This window comes from Brachypodium distachyon, chromosome 5 (assembly GCF_000005505.3).
Source record: "Brachypodium distachyon strain Bd21 chromosome 5, Brachypodium_distachyon_v3.0, whole genome shotgun sequence".
In the NCBI taxonomy this organism is placed as follows: Eukaryota; Viridiplantae; Streptophyta; class Magnoliopsida; order Poales; family Poaceae; genus Brachypodium; species Brachypodium distachyon.
Genome location: NC_016135.3, coordinates 18,589,179 through 18,607,860, shown reverse-complemented (window position 1 = coordinate 18,607,860; position 18,682 = coordinate 18,589,179). Strand labels below are relative to the sequence as shown.

Sequence of the window (18,682 nt, the reverse complement as noted above, 5' to 3'; positions counted from 1 at the left end):
TTTCTGAAAATTAAAAGCTTATAATAAAAGGATAAAATAAAAACCCCAAATTAAAAGTTCAAAAAATTAAAAGCTAGAAAGCAAAAAATAAAAAGTTGCCAAGAATGGCAAAAAGAATTCGTCTGCCAGCTTCCTTTTGGGCGGTCGTCCACCCATTAGCCTCCCCCAACAGTGTTTAGACAAAAAAAAACTTTCTGTTGAAGTTCCCAGTTTTGAGCCAGGAATGAACATATGCACGTGAGATATTGCTATGTCCATCACACTATGGTTGTATTTACGTGAAATACATAATCATTTTCGAAACAGAAAATAAAAAATTTGTTTTAAAAAAATGTCCTATAAATGGATGGAATTTTCCGGTTACCGCAGATCCTGGTCTCGGAGAAAAAGAGATCTGTTTCCAAAACCCTGTGGTCACACGGATTTCATGAATCTAATCTCCATGTGAACATTACTCTGGATATAAACTACTCCGTACGTGTCTCGGTCCATCTTTTCTAAGAGATGGCCCATTGCACGCATTGCCTCGTCTGCTATGTCCAGTGGACACCAGCCAAACACCTCTCTACATATCTCCAACTGAATGGACCAGCGCATTTTCCAGCCGGCCGCCGAGATGTCCATGGTCCGGTCCGTTACGTCCCAAACTCTCCACGACGTGTCGCTCCGCATGCCGGCCGCAGCCTCCAGGGCCGGGCCGGCACCACGCCAGTCACGTGCCAAGCAAGAAGCCACAGAGCCGCCTGTGACCCTCTGTTCACATGCAACGTATGATCTTCTACTAGTTCCCCGTGCTGATCGGCAGAGACAGATAAAAAAAGTGGTTCGAAATTGCCGGTTGTCTCGAGAGACTTGCTCGCGTTTCCCGTTGATCGAAGATGCATTGACGGCCAGTGGAGCTTGAACAGAAACAAGAGGTGAGACGGTCGGACCAGTAACCAGTTGATGATGAGCACTATAGTATGAATCATTCCACCAGAGAGGAGTACATAAAGCAGGGTTAACTAACACGCTTCAATCCACGATTCAATTCGATTCCGTACGGTACTTTTAGACCACGATCAAAACATGGACCAGCCCGGCAGCTGCACTCCAACTTACACACACGACTCGGCTCAAACGTATCGCTTCTCTTCTCGAAAAAAAGCGTCCCCTCGCTCGCCACTTGTGCCTGTGTATGGCAGATGTTGACGCATGATCGTGCCGTTTCTGTCCAATCTTGAAAAAATCCGCGCGCAATCTGACACGGCAATACACTCAGGCTGTACCGCCGCTCGATCTTAATTCCCAATTCGTATGCCTAATTCCGACCTGTGCCCAACTCCCCCCGACGTTTCGTGGAGATACAACTCCAAATTTTCCTAAAGACTTTTGTCACGTACTCATCGGTTACCAAGGCCGGCCAAAAGAGCGGCGGATAGGATCAGATCGCCGGAGAATATATTGCGTGACGAACCGTCCCGGGATTTAAAGTGCCTTGTAAGCTAGCTAGGCTGGTCTCAACTATGCTACTCCTACCTAGGAAAGTTAAAAAAGAGGCACCAAATGCAGCATGCATGTCAACTTCAAAGTTCAATCTCGGTGCTGTGCGGGGACTGATCGGTCGATAGCGGTGCCCTCCTCTACGTGAAACTGCCTCACGTAGGCAACCCCTTGGCCACTTGTTTAATACTCCGAAGCCTCGGTACAAAAAGATTCTTGCTTTGTTTGCACTCCTCTTCTTTATAGTTTCTTAATTAGTAATGATGGATTACGAGGACCGATCGAGGAGAGCTTGCTTGGCGTTAGGACTGAAGAGGGGGTGATTGCACGTTCATTCGAAAACAAAACAAGTACGGAGCATATCTTAAATCGAGATGCTTGAGAGGAGCGGGCGAGAAATGACACGCGCCGTACAAATGCAAGTTTTCTTTCTTCAAGTCTTCAACAATATATTCAACGGCTTCTGCTAATCAACATGCGCGTGTTTTACTTCTACAATTTGCCGACAAGCGAATTTCTTTTTAGCCATTCTTGTTTACTCCGGTCTACTGTTGCTGCCCCTCGTCTCGTGCTTTGGCCACGCCATTTCTAGTTATATGACTAATTCTCTCTGTTAAAAAAAGTTGTATGATTTACCCGTCCCTATCGATCTTCTCTCTTCTTGACACTAGACCTGGTTAGCTGATCAACCCATGTTCTCCTAAATACACCAGAGGAATTGTTCAGTCTCAATTTCTCATCCTACAAAGTCAGACTCCAGCCTGAAAACAAGGCATCCTTGTCTAGTCTGAAGCCGAACCTAAGATAAGTTTTATATAGGTCGTATGTACGAAATCTTTGAACTTTCTCAATTATTCCGCTCGGAACTGATTCTTTGGTCGTTCTGCATCCCTAGAAAAAGAAAAGTCAGAGTGCGCAAGTTATCCCATGATTTGACCGATTCCTTTTTTTTTGTTGCCAATTGGTCAATGTGCTCGAATGATATGTTTATAAAAATGTACTAGTGGAGTACTATAGAGTTGCGAGATCGGGATCTAGCAAATGGTGTCAAGGATGCTGAATATTCGTTAAAAAAAAAGGTACACGCGAATTTTGTTGACTCTTGGCCAATATAAAATAATGCATAAATGTTCAGGTACGGAGAGTAGATGGACGAAATCGTCTTCCCTTCATCAGCGTGAAACTCATCGGTGAGACGGAGTCTGGCCAGATCTCAAGTCCACTACAGTGCAGCACCGTCCACGTAACGCTCGAGCGCCCCGAGGCCCAAGAGAGCTACGGGATACGGCCGGCGAAACAGAAGTTTCTGCGGCTTTTTAAATGAGTGTATATTCGTTGAACACAGTCCAATTTCCGAATCAAGGAAAAATGGCCGCCGCACTTGCGGTTCCAGCGTATTATGAACTTTGGGGGCATCTCACGATCGCAAACGTGCGCATCTTGCCTTTCTTTCTTTCTTTCTTGATCCCAGTAACCGTGCGGTCACGTACCCGCACGCGTTGGCTGAGCTCACTCGTGATCCATGACACGACAATCAATCAATCAATCAGTCAGTCGGTCGAACGCCCATCCAAATCCGTAGAGACTAGAGACGCATGGAACACTTTATGGCTAGCATTAGCAGTATTTTCTTTTCTTTCTGTCAAGGAACTACTGATTGATAGACTTGTACGGGTACTATATTATTTTTCTCACTCCCAGAACAAACAGAACGTTCGGCATCGTCACTGCGGCTAGAGCGCTGATGACACACTACTGTGCCGCTGGCTCGCGCTCTGCCTACTGCTAAAGTCCAAAAACCCCCAGCCGCAATTATTCGAGAAAAAGATATCCCAGCATAAATTAAAAAACCAGAATCGAGAGAAATTGAAGACTGGAAGTTATGGAGAGAGAGAGAAAAGACCAGCCAAAAAGTGCCATGTGGGCCCGCACGGATTAGGACGAAAAGCAAAGCTCGAGCGAAAGCAAGAGAGAGAAGGAAAGCACAGGAAAAGAAAGGGGGGCTAGATCGAGGGGAGAGAGGGACCGCCCGCGATTGCTACGCTTCGCAAGCCCAGGCGTGCTTGCCTGCCATTTCCTTCCATCCATCTCCGTCTCTTCCCTTCCCTTCCCCCTACTCCGTTCGCCGTCCGCGCGGGAGCTCCTCCTACTATCTACGCCCCACGACGACGAAGCCATCTCTCGGGCCTCGCCCATTACCTTCAGCTTCCCCCCATCCGTGGATGCGCTGGTCCGCGCGGCCAGCGAGTCCGCAGCAGAGGGCAGCCCGGCGGCGGGATCGTGGAGTGGCAGCTGCGGGAAAAACGCGGTGAGTTGGACCTTCGCTCTTTGGCTCTTGTTGCGTGCGTCCGCATTACTGTGCCCCTGGTGCTCCGCGCTGTTCCTTTGCTGGTTTTCTGGCTTGTGGTTGTGGAGTTTACTGTGCGCAGCTCGCTCGCTTGCTCGCTCTGGGCGGAGAGAAAGTCTCGCTCCTTTTACAGATCTGTTTCCGCGTGGTGGTGCGCGGCGGTGTGTAGTGTGTTCCTGGGTCCCTCCGATGCGCCCTGGGGATCCCGTGATTTGAGGGCGGTCCCTGCTCGATTCTTTTCCTGCGTGTTTCTTCTTTTCCATGTATATGGTGCGATTTGTAGCCCGGCACTCCTGTTTCGGTTGCTTGATTAGTCCGCCTGAGTTAGCATTTAAGTGATTTAAGTGGTGTGTTCAGTTGTTCACCTTTAGTGATTCTCCCCAGTGTGGGATTCTTCGTCTGGAGGTGCTCAGTTCGCTCCCAAATTTGATTATTTTAGCTTCGTTCCTGTCTTGGCTTGTCGTGATCACTGTCCATTTCTCTGAAAACAAAAGCAATGCTAAAAGCAGGTTCCAGCGTATATAGTTGTGGCCGTAAGAATCTTTCCAAATTAGAAGCATGTTCTAACGCATCTGTGCTTGCATCCTATTCCAGGAAGTCCACAAGCTAGGCGTGGAGATGCACAAGGTTATAGCAGGGGTTTTGCCTCTTGTTCTGCTGTGAGCATTGGTTGATCTGGGAAGGGGAGATAGCATGGGCCCTGGGACGGCCTCCGCGTCCTGGGGTTTGCAGCTCGGCGTGGTGTTGGTGTTTCTGCTAGCGTCTGGTTCCCAGGGGCTCAACCATGAAGGCTGGCTTCTCCTGGCGCTCAAGAGCCAGATGATTGACAGTTCCCACCACCTTGACAACTGGAAACCAAGGGATCCATCACCGTGCATGTGGACGGGCGTAATCTGCTCTTCGGCGCCCATGCCAGCAGTGGTGTCTCTCAATCTCAGCAACATGGAACTGTCGGGCACCGTTGGTCAGAGCATTGGCGGTCTTGCTGAGCTGACTGACCTTGATCTGTCTTTCAATGAGTTTTTTGGTACTATCCCTACAGGGATTGGGAATTGCTCAAAACTGGTGTGGCTTGCCTTGAATAACAACAATTTTGAAGGTACAATCCCCCCGGAGCTTGGGAAATTGGCAATGCTGACAACATGTAATCTGTGCAATAACAAGCTCTATGGTTCAATACCTGATGAGATTGGTAACATGGCATCGCTTGTGGACTTGGTAGGGTACAGTAACAATATCTCTGGTTCTATACCACATTCTATTGGGAAGCTCAAGAACCTCCAGAGTATCAGATTGGGACAGAATCTTATATCTGGCAACATTCCTGTCGAGATAGGCGAATGCCATAATCTGGTCGTGTTTGGTCTTGCGCAGAACAAGTTACAAGGGCCTTTACCAAAAGAGATTGGGAACTTGAGTCTCATGACAGATCTAATCCTGTGGGGAAATCAGCTTTCTGGTGCTATTCCTCCGGAGATTGGGAACTGTACAAATCTCAGGACAATTGCCCTTTATGACAATGGTCTAGTTGGTCCTATCCCTCCAACAATTGGGAACATCAAATATCTTCAGAGGCTATACCTTTACAGGAATTCGTTAAATGGTACGATTCCACCTGAAATTGGGAATCTCTTGCTTGCAGGCGAGATTGATTTTTCAGAGAATTTCTTAATGGGAGGGATACCAAAGGAATTAGGCAACATACCTGGGTTGTACCTACTCTATCTCTTCCAAAACCAGCTTACTGGCTTTATTCCTAAGGAGTTGTGTGGATTGAAGAACTTGACTAAGCTTGATCTCTCGATCAATTCACTCACTGGCCCGATTCCTGCAGGATTTCAGTACATGCCCAAGCTAATCCAATTGCAACTCTTCAACAATAGGCTATCAGGCGACATACCTCCAAGGTTTGGCATCTACAGTCGACTCTGGGTGGTGGATTTCTCAAATAATAACATTACAGGGCAGATACCTCGAGATCTTTGTAGACAGTCCAACCTTATTTTGTTGAATCTGATGTCTAACAAGTTGAGTGGGAATATACCTCATAGAATCACCAGCTGTAGATCATTGGTGCAGCTTCGTCTCAGTGATAACAGTCTGACAGGAAGCTTCCCCACTGATCTATGCAATCTAGTGAATCTGACGACAATTGAGCTGGCTCGAAACAAGTTCAATGGCCCTATTCCTCCTCAGATAGGGAATTGCATGGCTCTGCAAAGGCTTGACCTTACAAATAACTATTTCACATCTGAGTTGCCCCGAGAAATAGGCAACTTGTCAAAGCTTGTTGTCTTCAATATCTCGTCTAATAGATTAGGAGGAAGCATACCACTGGAGATATTCAATTGTACAATGTTGCAGCGTCTTGATCTCAGCCAGAATAGCCTTGAAGGTTCGTTACCGACTGAAGTCGGTAGACTGCCTCAACTGGAGCTTCTCTCCTTTGCTGATAATAGGCTATCTGGACAGGTGCCACCTATTCTTGGTAAACTTTCACATTTGACAGCACTGCAGATTGGTGGCAATCAATTTTCTGGTGGAATACCAAAGGAGCTGGGTTTGCTCTCAAGCTTGCAGATTGCGATGAATTTGAGCTATAATAATCTCTCTGGCAACATACCATCAGAGCTTGGTAGTCTTGCATTATTGGAAAATTTGTTTCTCAATAACAACAAGCTGACAGGTGCAATCCCAGATACATTTGCGAACCTGTCAAGTTTGCTTGAGCTCAATGTCTCCTACAATAATCTCACCGGTGCTCTCCCCCCTGTACCGCTTTTTGACAACATGGTTGTGACCAGCTTCATTGGAAACAGAGGACTCTGCGGTGGGCAACTTGGCAAGTGTGGATCTGAGTCACCCTCTTCTTCCCAGTCATCCAACTCAGTCAGTCGCCCTATGGGCAAGATCATAGCAATTGTTGCCGCCATTATTGGAGGAATATCACTTATTCTTATTGCCATACTTTTGCACCAAATGAGAAAACCACGAGAGACAATAGCCCCTTTGCAAGACAAGCAAATTCTTTCTGCTGGGTCAAACATGCCTGTTTCAGCGAAGGATGCGTATACATTTCAGGAATTGGTCTCTGCTACAAATAATTTTGATGAGAGTTGTGTCATTGGACGGGGTGCTTGTGGAACTGTGTACCGAGCCATCCTGAAGCCTGGACATATAATTGCAGTAAAGAAGTTGGCTTCTAACAGGGAAGGAAGCAACACGGACAACAGCTTCCGTGCAGAAATCCTGACTCTTGGAAAAATAAGGCATCGTAACATTGTGAAGCTATACGGTTTCATCTATCACCAGGGTTCAAACCTTTTGTTGTATGAGTACATGTCAAGAGGCAGCCTTGGAGAGCTACTCCATGGGCAATCTTCTTCTTCACTCGATTGGGACACACGCTTCATGATAGCCCTTGGGGCAGCTGAAGGGCTTTCATATTTGCATCATGATTGCAAGCCTCGCATCATCCACCGTGATATCAAATCAAATAATATTTTACTTGATGAGAACTTTGAAGCCCATGTTGGTGACTTCGGGTTGGCTAAGGTGATTGACATGCCATATTCAAAATCAATGTCTGCAATTGCTGGTTCATATGGCTATATAGCACCTGGTGAGTCCTTAAGTTTTCTATACATCACAAAACAAATTCCATTTGTGTGTTGTTGCAATCTTATGCCTGATACGCTTTGCATAAATTTGTTGTTAGGCAATCCATGGTCATTAAATATGAATGTGATGTATGTAACTTGCTCCAGTCGAATCAATGAAAAAGAGCATACTGCGAAATACTAGTTTGCTGATGTACAAAGTACTGACCTAGTTCTTTTCATTTGATCAGAATATGCATACACCATGAAGGTCACCGAGAAATGTGACATATACAGTTACGGGGTTGTCCTGTTGGAGCTGCTAACCGGGCGTGCACCTGTGCAACCAATAGAACTGGGAGGTGATCTGGTAACATGGGCAAAGAACTACATCAGGGACAATTCTGTGGGTCCAGGGATCCTCGATAGAAATCTGGATTTAGAAGATAAAGCTGCTGTTGATCATATGATCGAGGTCTTGAAAATTGCGTTACTATGTAGTAATCTGTCTCCGTATGATAGACCGCCAATGCGGCATGTTATAGTTATGTTAAGCGAGTCTAAAGATAGGGCCCAGACGAGCTCTGCTTCCTCACCTGCTTCTGATAATTCTTCAAAGAAGGATAGCTCATGATGTATTTATATAAAAGTTAAGTTAGTGAAGGCAACACCCGCTGCTCCCTTTCCCATGTTACTGATGGTAGAAATTTTGGGAGCCTGCATTCATTCTTTGTGTCATTATTTTCTAGTGAGATAAATAAGACTGACTGATACATCATCGTTCTCTATGTGTTTAGTGTGTCTGAAAAGGGTATCACCAAGTCCTGAGAGTAACCGGGAGGGAGTGGTTATAATAACTTGTAAGCCAGAGTTCTCCCTGGACGGGGCTTGCGCCTCTTGCTTAGATTTGGGTTTAGTGTCTCTCACTGAAATCTGATGAATATGCTTTCGCGTACATTTAGGTTTTTAAGTCAATCTCGCTGTGAAAAATCTGAATATGCTTTTGCTGAAACAGGGTACTCTGAATATTCAGGCCCATTGCTCATTTGCAATGTGAGTTGATGTACTGTACAATGATTCTGACCTGTTATCCTCTGTGACCAGTGCTCCATCCTGCACAAGGATGTTTTCTAGTGTTAACTTGTGTCGCTCCGAGCATCTGGAACTTTCAGAGTGCCAGTGCACTCACCGAACACGCCGTCCCCGTCGCGCCATCAGCCATGGCGTCAGAGGAAGCAGAGAGCCCGCACGTCGTCCTCTTCCCCTTCCTTGCGCGCGGCCACATCCCTGCCTTCCTCCGCCTCGCCGGCCTCCTCCACGAGCTCCGCCCGGGCATCACCGTAACGCTCGTGTCCACCCCGCGCCTCCTCGGCTCCCTCTCCCTCCCTGCTACCTCCCCGATCCGCCTGCACGCGCTACCCTTCGTGCCCGCGGACCACGGCCTTCCCCCCGGCGCCGAGTCCCTCGCTGATCTCCACGTCCACCAGTTCATCACCTTCTTCCAGGCGTCCGAGTCCCTCCGCCCCGCCTTCCAAGGGTTCGTCTCCGGCATCCGCTCCCCGGTCTGCATCATCGCCGACGCTTTCTTCGCGTGGACGGCGGACGTCGCCCGCGCGTGCGGCGCGTTCCACGCCATCTTCCTCCCCGGCGGCGCCTTCGGAGACGCCGTCTTCTTCTCCCTGTGGGAGCACCTGCCGCGCACCCTCGCGGCCGGCGACGAGTTCCCCCTGCCCGACTTCCCGGGCGTCGTCCTCCATCGCACGCAGATCCCGCGGCACATGCTCGCAGCGACCGAGGACGACCCCTGGACGGCTTTCTTCCGGCGGGTCATCCCGTGTTGCCGCAAGACCGACGCGCTGCTTGTCAACACCGTCCAAGAGCTCGAGTCCTCCGGGCTAGACATGCTCACGAAAAGCTTCGGCGTCCGGACATATCCAATCGGGCCAATTCTTGCGGCTTCGACTCCGTCGGAATCGCAGGAGGATGCCAGCATCATCCAGTGGCTGGACGCGCACCCGAGGGGCTCGGTCCTGTACATATCCTTCGGGTCGCAGAACAGCATCAACGCCGATCAGATGACGGAGCTGGCGCTGGGTCTGGAGGCCAGCGGGCGGCCGTTCCTCTGGGCCCTCCGGCCCCCGCTGGGGCTCGACGCCACGGACGGCTTCAAGCCCGAGTGGCTCCCGGAAGGCTTCGAGGAGCGGACGGCCCAGGATAAAAGGGGATTGCTGGCGCGCGGCTGGGCGCCGCAGATGCGGATCCTGGCGCACCCGTCGACCGGCGCGTTCATGAGCCACTGCGGGTGGAACTCCATCCTCGAGAGCCTGTGCCGCGGCGTGCCGTTGGTCGGGTGGCCGCTGGGGGCCGAGCAGTTCTTCAACGCGATGCTGGTGGTGGAGTGGGGCGTCTGTGTGGAGTTGGCGCGGGGGAACCTGGAGAGCTCGGAGGTGGCGAGCGGCGCGGTGGCGGAGGCCGTGGGGACGGTGTTGGGGGGGACGGAGAAGGGCGGTGAGATGAGGAGGAATGCGGGGGCGATCGCGCGCGCGATGGCGGCCGCGTGGGAGGGGCGGTGCGGGTCGTCGGCGGTGAGCTTGGAGGGGTTCCTCAGGTGCGTTGAGACGTCCGTGCGTTGAGATGTCGGCTTCGATTATGTTGCGGCAAGATTATTGTTGATAGTAGTACTATCTTTTCCGGCAAATAAAATCCAACCCGGGATCGCCTTCGCACGGTCGCTAGAATTCCGTGAGGTTTATCGTGCGTGGGAATCATAATTTATCTGGCTTTCTTTATTCAAGGAATTGAATATAATTGATCGAAAAAACTAAAATGACAAACAATGGTTTCAGATAAATCGAAAGTTACATCAAAAACCTTTGAACCAACTTTAATGTTTCATTCGCATCTTGATGTTTTTCCAAATCTACGGTCGCAATAGTAGAAGACCAGACCTGCATAAACTGAACTAACCTCGTAGATTTTATAAAGCCGCATGAACCGTCCATCCCAACGGGTGAGAACCTAATATAGGGCCAGTTCTTTTTGGCTTTTTAGATCGGCTTCTCCGAGAAAGTGCCCTCCCCAGCTTTTTGGAGAAGCCGTCACCTAAATTTGATTAGATTACCAAACTAGTTTGGCCTAAACTACTTTGAATGCATAGCTAAATTTGAGATACGACTTCTCCAGGAAGTTGGTAAAAGCAATTTCTAGAAGAAGCCGGTTCTAAAAGCCGAAAAGAACGCATCCAGTTGAACGCGCGGTGACGGGGGACACACCCCTCGCAAGACAAGGTGACAAACCGATGAGGAGGATGATCAAAATCACGAAGTTACGAGCCGATAGATCCACAAACTCCGTGAGTGGACCATGGTTGTCACACACCAAAATAGGGATGGAGTCGGGGGACCCTTAATCTGTACGTTGCCGCCTCCGTCGTCAGGACGCTGTCGCCAAAAACACATAAAACCTTTCAACAAAGGTACTAAGAAAATATGTACTGACGTCACTCCGTGGTTCCCCTCGCCTCCTGATGCCTAATAGGCTGTCAGAGGCGAGGGGAACCATTGGAGATTGAATCTCTAGCTTTTCTAGGTTCTTCCGTTTTACAGATTGGTAGAAATGTTATTTCTTGAACACTGGTAATACACAAGATCGACAGGGAATGAACCTAGAAATCTCATTGGCGAGCCGGACTTTCCCCTTCTCCTCCCCTTCTCCTTTGTTCTACGAGCTTCTCCAGGGAGCCCAGCCCAATCCCATCTTCTTGCCGCCGGCAGAGCCGGTGGGGAAGGAGATGGAGGAGGTGCCCGGTGCTCCACCATAGTTAGGTCTCCCTTAGAGGGTTTCGGCTTCATGCCGGGGTGTGGCGCTATGCTGTTAGGGAGCAGGTGGCTGCTGTGGTCGAGCAACGGCGGTCGGCGTTTGGCGGCGAAAAGATGCTCGTAGGGACTGGAGGGCAGTCCGTGCGGTGGTTGACGCCGGCAGCTCTAAGAATAAGCTCGATGGTGTCCTGAATTTGTAGGAGATCCAGCGGCTTTCCCTTTGAGGTTGTGGCCACCGTGGAGGTGGTACTCCGACGAGGTGAAAGCCGATGTGTCGTGGTCGAGCACAATCACGGTGCTCACGGTGGAGCTACGGCGCCTGCAAATGGCCGCCGTATCTTCAGGCCGAAGGGCGGCCATCTTCATTCCTCTTGGTCAAGTGGCCTTATGGGAGGCAGTTCAATGTCCGATTGGTGGCCATAGTCTCCAACTATGGCAGCCTCGTCGCCCCAAGTGGTTTCGTCCCCGGCGACGGCGAGGTGGATCCTGAGAGGATGTTGAGGATCCGGTTGCATTTCTTCTTTCTTGTGCTGGGTCCTTTCTGCAATTTCCAGGGACTTGTGACTTGTGTGTAATTCTCAGTCTTTAGAAGGTCCTGTTGTAATATGTGCTAAGTTCACTAGTAATGAATAAAGATCTCTGGATCCTTGTGGATCCACCTTTTTCAAAAAAAAATCTCATTGGCCCACTTGAAAGTTGAAACTCCATGTCACATCTATTTTTCTTTTTGAAAATTCTTCGTGTCACTAAGAGAAAATGGGCCGAATTCGCCGGCCCTTGGTAATGTGATATTGTCGAAGACGAACCAAAAGCAGCCCAACGGGTGCCGCCAAATCCACAATGGACACAGCTGAACGAGCACTGCAAGTGTGCAACGATTGACGAGTCAAAGGACTGATGAGCCAGTCCTACGCACCCATCACTCTTTTTCTGGCAGTGACAAGACGTTTAAAGATGCTAATCAGATGGTCGTAGATTTGCTCCCTATAGAACACCGAACGCGTCCTATACGCGCACGGAAGCACAACAATCAACAACTGCTCTGGGATCATTCGTGAACCCAGCCAGATCACCGGGATTCGGTCACTAAACCCCTGCCTAATCCCTACATCTCAAACTGGATACATTTCCAATCCTACCTTTGTTTTGAAGTCAAGAGAGCCCAGACTTTTTTTTTTCTGAATCGATGACAGCAGTGAAAAGCAACGATGCTGACAGTGCCATGGCTAGTCACAGGCTTCTTCTTCTTCTTTTTTGAGAAAATGCAGCAGCCCTGCTTTCATATATTAAGAGGAAAAAATATTTACAGCCGAAACAAGAATAAATTTTGGCTAGTCACAGGCTTCTGTCAGTAAGAAATATCACAGAAATCCGTCACCCAAAATTTCCAGTTTCCACCAAAGATGCTTAAGAATTGGGTTCCTTCAAAATCTCGAACCACTGAGTGGAATAGTGGAAAGTGTCCTGCGGAAATAATTAAGACTGCATGATGAGGCAGGTGGCGTACTTAGCTCATCGCCAACCAGTTATAGCCTATGGCGTTGAGTGCGACTTAGCATGTTTCATACTCCGTATCCCAAAGACAACACGAAATGGAACAGTGTCTGTTACGAATGATAGCCCGATTGCCAAAACGAAGTCACAGAACTTGTCCCTTAACGTGTGGTGTTCATCTCAGCGACGCGTCACGACTCACGAATGAATGTTCCAGCAATCTGTGCGAATTGGTTCGGTGATGTTATGTAAGACGTGACACCTTCCATGGAGATCGGGGGTGATCTTCTTAATCCATTATTTAGTGAGCGCAGATGCCTGTAATATGCGTCTCAGAAAGCTTTCCGTTAGGATTCCTAGAAAGTTCCCGATGAATGATTACTCGGACTGTTAGCTGTTCTTCGACGCAGGATAATTAAGCTGAGGAGTATTGTGCTGAAAGCAACCAAGACTTGTTATCCGGACGCCTCCCTTTCCAAAGCAACCATCGAGCAATTAACAAGTGAGGTTTGTCTCATGTGATTATGATCTTCTTTTCGTCTATATATCTAGTCTTTTAAAATTGGTTTTGTTTATTCGCCCGGGGCTAGTGCGCCCCGCTACGTATGAGCAGCACTTCTTTTCCGTAAAGTTGCAGCACACGGGGCAAAGGAGGCCGTAGTTAACTGCAAAGGAAGATCCACCGAGATCTGACTCCACACACGTCTGTATTCGCCTGAATGGCTAAACTAAGATACACTAAAGTAGGGTAAATTTCTGAGCGGCCGAGCCTAATACATCTCTTGCTTGTACTTGACTGAAGAGTGAAGATTCTGCAGACAGAAGGGGTTCCGAAATTCCGCAGCGTCAGTCTCAGTGGTTCGACACAACGATTGTGACGAGGCAGAGAAAAATGGAACAAAGCAGAGAATGCAGTTTCTGTCGAATTTCTCGGGCTCGCGAGCGACCTCCATTTTGGCAGGGACAACAAAAGGGACAAAAAAAAAGGGGGGGTCGTTTATCTCAGGATTTCGGCAGGTAGCAGGCGTCTTCTTCCAGTTGGAAACAGGAAACGGGACAGTAGTGAACCACCGGAGCTGGCACGGCACGCGAGGGCGAGGCTCTTTGCCGAGGAAACGGGAGGACGCATCGGCGTCGGCGACAATGACTATCCCGCGCTCGCCGCCTCCCCGTTTACTCGGGGACGGTTCGTTCGTCCTTCCGTTGACGCCGCTAGCATCCACAGCCGCCCGCGGAAACGACGGCTGCTGTTCGGTCCCGCTCGCCGCGGCGTTAACGTTGCTTCGTTTGGGGTTTTATCGATCGGTTTTAATCACGGATGTGCATCGGTCATGAACAACGATCGGGCGGCCTGAGGCTTGAGAGACCTTGTGGGGATCCGTCGTAATCAACGATCTAGAGCTTTCTTTTTGGAAGGAGTCAAAATACGAACAAGATGTCAAAACAAAAAAATAGAAAAAATATTTTCCGTGGCAAAAAAGCCTTAAGCTCTAGCTAGTCGAATCCTGTGCTAGCTCTGTTTTAGATGCTTTTTACTGTTTGCTTAGTTTCGTTTCACTTCTTTTTTTTTTGACAGCAAAGCTTCGTTTCACTTGATCAATCCAACCTTCAAAGCATCCAAGGAAACAGACGCAACACGGCGCAAGTTCAACTTCCGCTTGCAAGGTCAAGTCAATGCACATACTTCAAGATCCATCGCCAGGAGTATCTTCCGTACAACCGTTACATTTTTAGAAGTCCATTTTGAACCTTAAAATCGTAAATCAAGTTTGAAATAAACCTTATCTTTTCTAATGCCTAAAATCAACACCCTTTTCTTCATAACCACGTTTCACATACCAAATCATGTTTGAGAGAGCGGGATTGCTGACGGGTGGACAGATCTCGGAATTTATCCAAAAAGCCATTGAACTAGAAGAGATGGGTATACGTTGTCATCTTAGTAGATAGATATTAGAAAGAAAAAGAGACTTACATGCTTTCATTTTCTTCAAGACCACGCACACGCAGGCGTCCATGCACCTATGTGCATATGCAAGTGGACGGGTATTTATGTCATTTAATCTGGGTTTTTTTGTATTGGATTTCCTGGTATGATCAATTTACCAAGAAATACGGGCATATGATCAAATTCCCCACGTGCATATGCAAAACTGTAAATCATATTATATATCTTAGTCTAAATATATGCGGCGACCTAGGTAGCAATAAACTAATTTGAATTAGTCAACAAACCCTAAATTTTAATCGTCGTGTCAGCAATCACATTCTTCCAAACAATGTTTGATTCTTAAAGCTTGAGATCTAACGGGATTAACAACGACATACCATTGATTTCAAGTTAGGGTTTATTTTGGACTTTGTCTATGAGATCCAGATTCAATATGTACTTTACTCCATTCTAGTATAATTCTGAGATATCCCAAATAAAACATTACCAATTTTGATTGAGTTTATAGAAAAAAAATAGTGCAACGCCAAACAAACATGATACGTAAATATATTTGATAATGGCCCCCCGAATAATAGTAGTAGTATCCTAGTGTTTTTTCTACAAACTCGAACAAAGTCTAAGTGAGCACAAACCCAAAATTTAGATATATGTCAAGAAGATGGAGTATTTTTAGCTATTCAACGGAAGTCTATTTCCTCATTGAATACTATACAACTAGCGGGGTGACCCGCACTGATTGCGCGGCTAGAATTGTATAACAAAAATGATATTTTTAAGTTTTTGTTTTTGTTTCTAATAGATTCTTTTATACGCAATTTAGATGTTGTATTTGGAATTATTCGATTTTTTTTTTTGAAATATTTGATATGTTTTATTTTTTAACCTACCCAAATATATAGCTATGAATGCTTAGATGGGTTTTAAATTCATTACAAAACATATTGCATCATTACATGTCTGCGCAAGAGAGTCTATTTATCGGTTTTGTTGTATCTAAGTTGCATGATATTTAGTTACAGATAAATCAATTTCTCAACCACTGGATATGATTTGTCCTTTAAGATTTGGAACGAATGAATGGAAGAGGATATTAATCCAAGGTCTCTAATACGTCAATTGAAATTTAAGAATTTTGCTTAAAAATCAGGTGCCCGAGATATAGCCACACCCCATATTTATTAGCATCGTGTGCAAATACAAAATTGTCTAGCTTCTATAAATAACATACTCCGTATGTGATTTTTGTTGGCCTTTTCTTTTAGATATTTGAAAAGTTTCATTTTAGACATCGATTATGGATGTTTAGGTGTTTTTATCCTTAATTACCTTTTGTATAAATGATGCAATAAGTATTTCATTTTTATCCAGTCCAGTTTGTACTCCCTCCGATTTTAAATTGTTGTCGAAATATTACATGTATCTAGACGCTTTTAAGAATAGATACATTCATATCTGGACAAGTTTGAGTCAACAATTTAGGATCAGAGGGAGTATCTATTAAGCCTTGCCTTATATGTATTCTTTGGAGAGAGAAAAATATGTTTGACATGAAATCTCCCTTATTTTGCCATGTTGTTTCTGGTTTTGGTTGCTCCTTCCGGTGGCTGTTAGCAAGAGGTGTTCGGCTTTAGGTTCCCGGTTTGCGATTGTAGTCGGATTTATGTGCGGCTTTGGTAGATTGGCTTCTGGCTGGCATTTTTGTTGCGAGGGTGCTCCTCCTGGCCGACGGATGTTGATGCATGAATGGATTCAGCGACGGTGCATCTGTGGATGTGTGGAAGCCGAATATGATTGCTAGCATCTGCGCCATGTTGTTTTATTTGCTATTCTTCCAAATCTATCCCCTTTTAGCATGAAGTTATTTAATGAACATCTCATATAAATTATGGTTGTGGCATGGCAGGACCTCACCGACAGTCGAAGTAACTGATTCTTTCTTGGCTTTTTCAATCGAGTCTCAAGGTCTCAAACATATGATAAATTTGCATAATTTTTAGTTCTCTCCTTTTTTTCCCTTCATAGTTGATGTATGGCATCTTTTTTATTTGGTTCATAGATTGGAAATGTGGATTTGCTTACTTAGCATTGGCTTTCATAGGACCAGTTACTTTTTTCATCAATCGTCCTGAATCTTAAAGCACGATCTAGATTCAACGGCTGAGCAATGAACTTGTCACTAACTAAAAATCAGTCGATTTAGATATATCAAAACCAAATAATTAAATTTAATATTAACGGCCGGAGGCAGCGTTGCATCAATGCCAAAAACTAAATCATTGGATATCCCATCTCGGCAGGCTCCAAAACACCGCAATAGTCAATAATCAGTGCTCCAAATCAGCTCAGGTACAGCAGATGAGAAGGCGATTCAAGGATCTCTTCCTGAATATTTATACAAACGTCAAACACTCAAACTAATCAATACTTCAGATCGGAATGAAACGAACTTTTCACCTAGTGGCTGTGTTTGAAGGGAGAATTGAGGGGCACACTTCCGTTGCCCGATTTCCTGATTACATCCAGAACAACGCAGCCGCCAGACGCTCGCGTAGTGGTAGCTGCCTCTGAACACGATGGTGCCGAGCGATGCAACGATCTGTTGTCTAGATGTAATCAGCGATGCAGCCGCCAGACGCTCGCGTAGTGGTAGCTGCCTCTGAACACGATGGTGCCGAGCGATGCAACGATCTGGTGTCTGGCGCACGAGAGAGACGATGGTGATGCTGAAGGTTGCGGAAGAGGACGGGTCGGGGTCATCAGAGACGAAGGAGTTGCCGGGGATAGAGGAGTCGTGGGAGAAGGAAAACGGGAACAGAAAGAGAGATATACGCACAAATAAACTCGGAGTTTGTTTCTCTTGTTTTTTCCATACATGTCTCAATACCGGATTGAGATTGTTTTTCTGTTGTTGCTTCCGTTGTTTTCATACCTGTTTCCATACCGGATTGAGATTTTTTTTTTTGTTATTTTCATAATGGTGGTTTTCATAACCGATTGATCAATTGAGACATGGTTTTGATTTATTCTCAGCCGTCCGATAACTTTGAAGCAATCTACACCATAGAATTTCTGCTATTTTAATTAGATATTAGATATACGGGTATTCTCTCTCGCTTTCTACTTCTCTCGATCCCCTTTCCATGCCTCTGTCTTATTTTCTTCTTCCCCCCGACGAAGTTTCTCCTCCTGATTGAAGCAGTGGAGCGCACATGCGGCCCCAAATCACGGCCGTGCAGCGTCCTCCTCCTTCCTGCACTTCCCTGCTGCCACCTCATCTCCTTAGGCGCTGAGGAGCCAGCGCCGCTCGACGTCGTCGACGGCACGGGCATGCTATGCGGAGCAGCGACAACGACGGAGCCGTCCCACCCGGACCCCCGCCAGGCATCCCAAGGTCGATGTAGCTGCTGGCGGTGACGTCCAGTGCTTGCTGCATCTCCCTTTCATGGCCTCCTCGGCGGCCTCCGCCGGCACATCGAAGTAGTAGCAGTGGCTCCGGCACGCTGGCATGCTGCAGCAGGTCCGCCGCGAACCGTGACCACGGGTGTTGTTTCTTCTGCATCGGCGAGGTGGAGAGAAGGAGGAGGCGGTCCTAGTCGCTGCAGACGGCTACGGCGAGGGGCTGCTTGACCCAACCGAGTTCACGATGGCGAGGGGCTACTTGACCTGGACATGGCGACGGAGACGACAGCAACATCGCACATGGATGTCACCGCGGCTCACTCCCTCGACATGCTCTCCTCCTCCTTCCCGCCCTACGCCGCCGCGTTCCGGTGAGACATGACTTCCCTACTGCCTGCGGGCCTTCCTGGTGAAGACGGGCTCCCTATTCTCAGTGCACGCAAGGTGTTTATGTTTGGTCGCACCCATAGGAGCTAGCATGTACCATTGGTTGTTTCTGCCATCGTCGGATTATGTATATCCTTTGTTGCAAGCTGTAGCAGGAATGAATGCAGGTGGAAAGATGATTTCGTTCTGTACCGTCGATTTA

The 18,682-nt window shown here is 47.3% G+C and overlaps 2 protein-coding genes across 2 annotated transcripts; one reads left to right on the top strand and one right to left on the bottom strand.

Moving 5' to 3' along the window:
* Nucleotides 1-3,384: 3,384 nt before the first annotated feature.
* Nucleotides 3,385-8,753, bottom strand: LOC112269300. The gene is made up of 4 exons (XM_024455780.1): nucleotides 8,618-8,753; nucleotides 8,513-8,541; nucleotides 4,195-4,310; nucleotides 3,385-4,122 (listed from the first exon to the last, which is right to left on the bottom strand). The coding sequence occupies exons 1-4, from the start codon at nucleotides 8,641-8,643 to the stop codon at nucleotides 3,418-3,420; spliced, it is 876 nt and encodes a 291-aa protein (XP_024311548.1). The 5' UTR covers nucleotides 8,644-8,753; the 3' UTR covers nucleotides 3,385-3,417.
* On the top strand, nucleotides 3,652-10,217 carry LOC100833973 (probable leucine-rich repeat receptor-like protein kinase At5g63930). Its single transcript, XM_003581352.4, is given in 4 exon segments — nucleotides 3,652-3,790; nucleotides 4,424-7,451; nucleotides 7,680-8,063; nucleotides 8,563-10,217. Coding segments are annotated over 3 exon segments (4,812 nt in total). The 5' UTR covers nucleotides 3,652-3,790; nucleotides 4,424-4,522; the 3' UTR covers nucleotides 10,062-10,217.
* The last annotated feature ends 8,465 nt before the right edge of the window (nucleotides 10,218-18,682 follow it).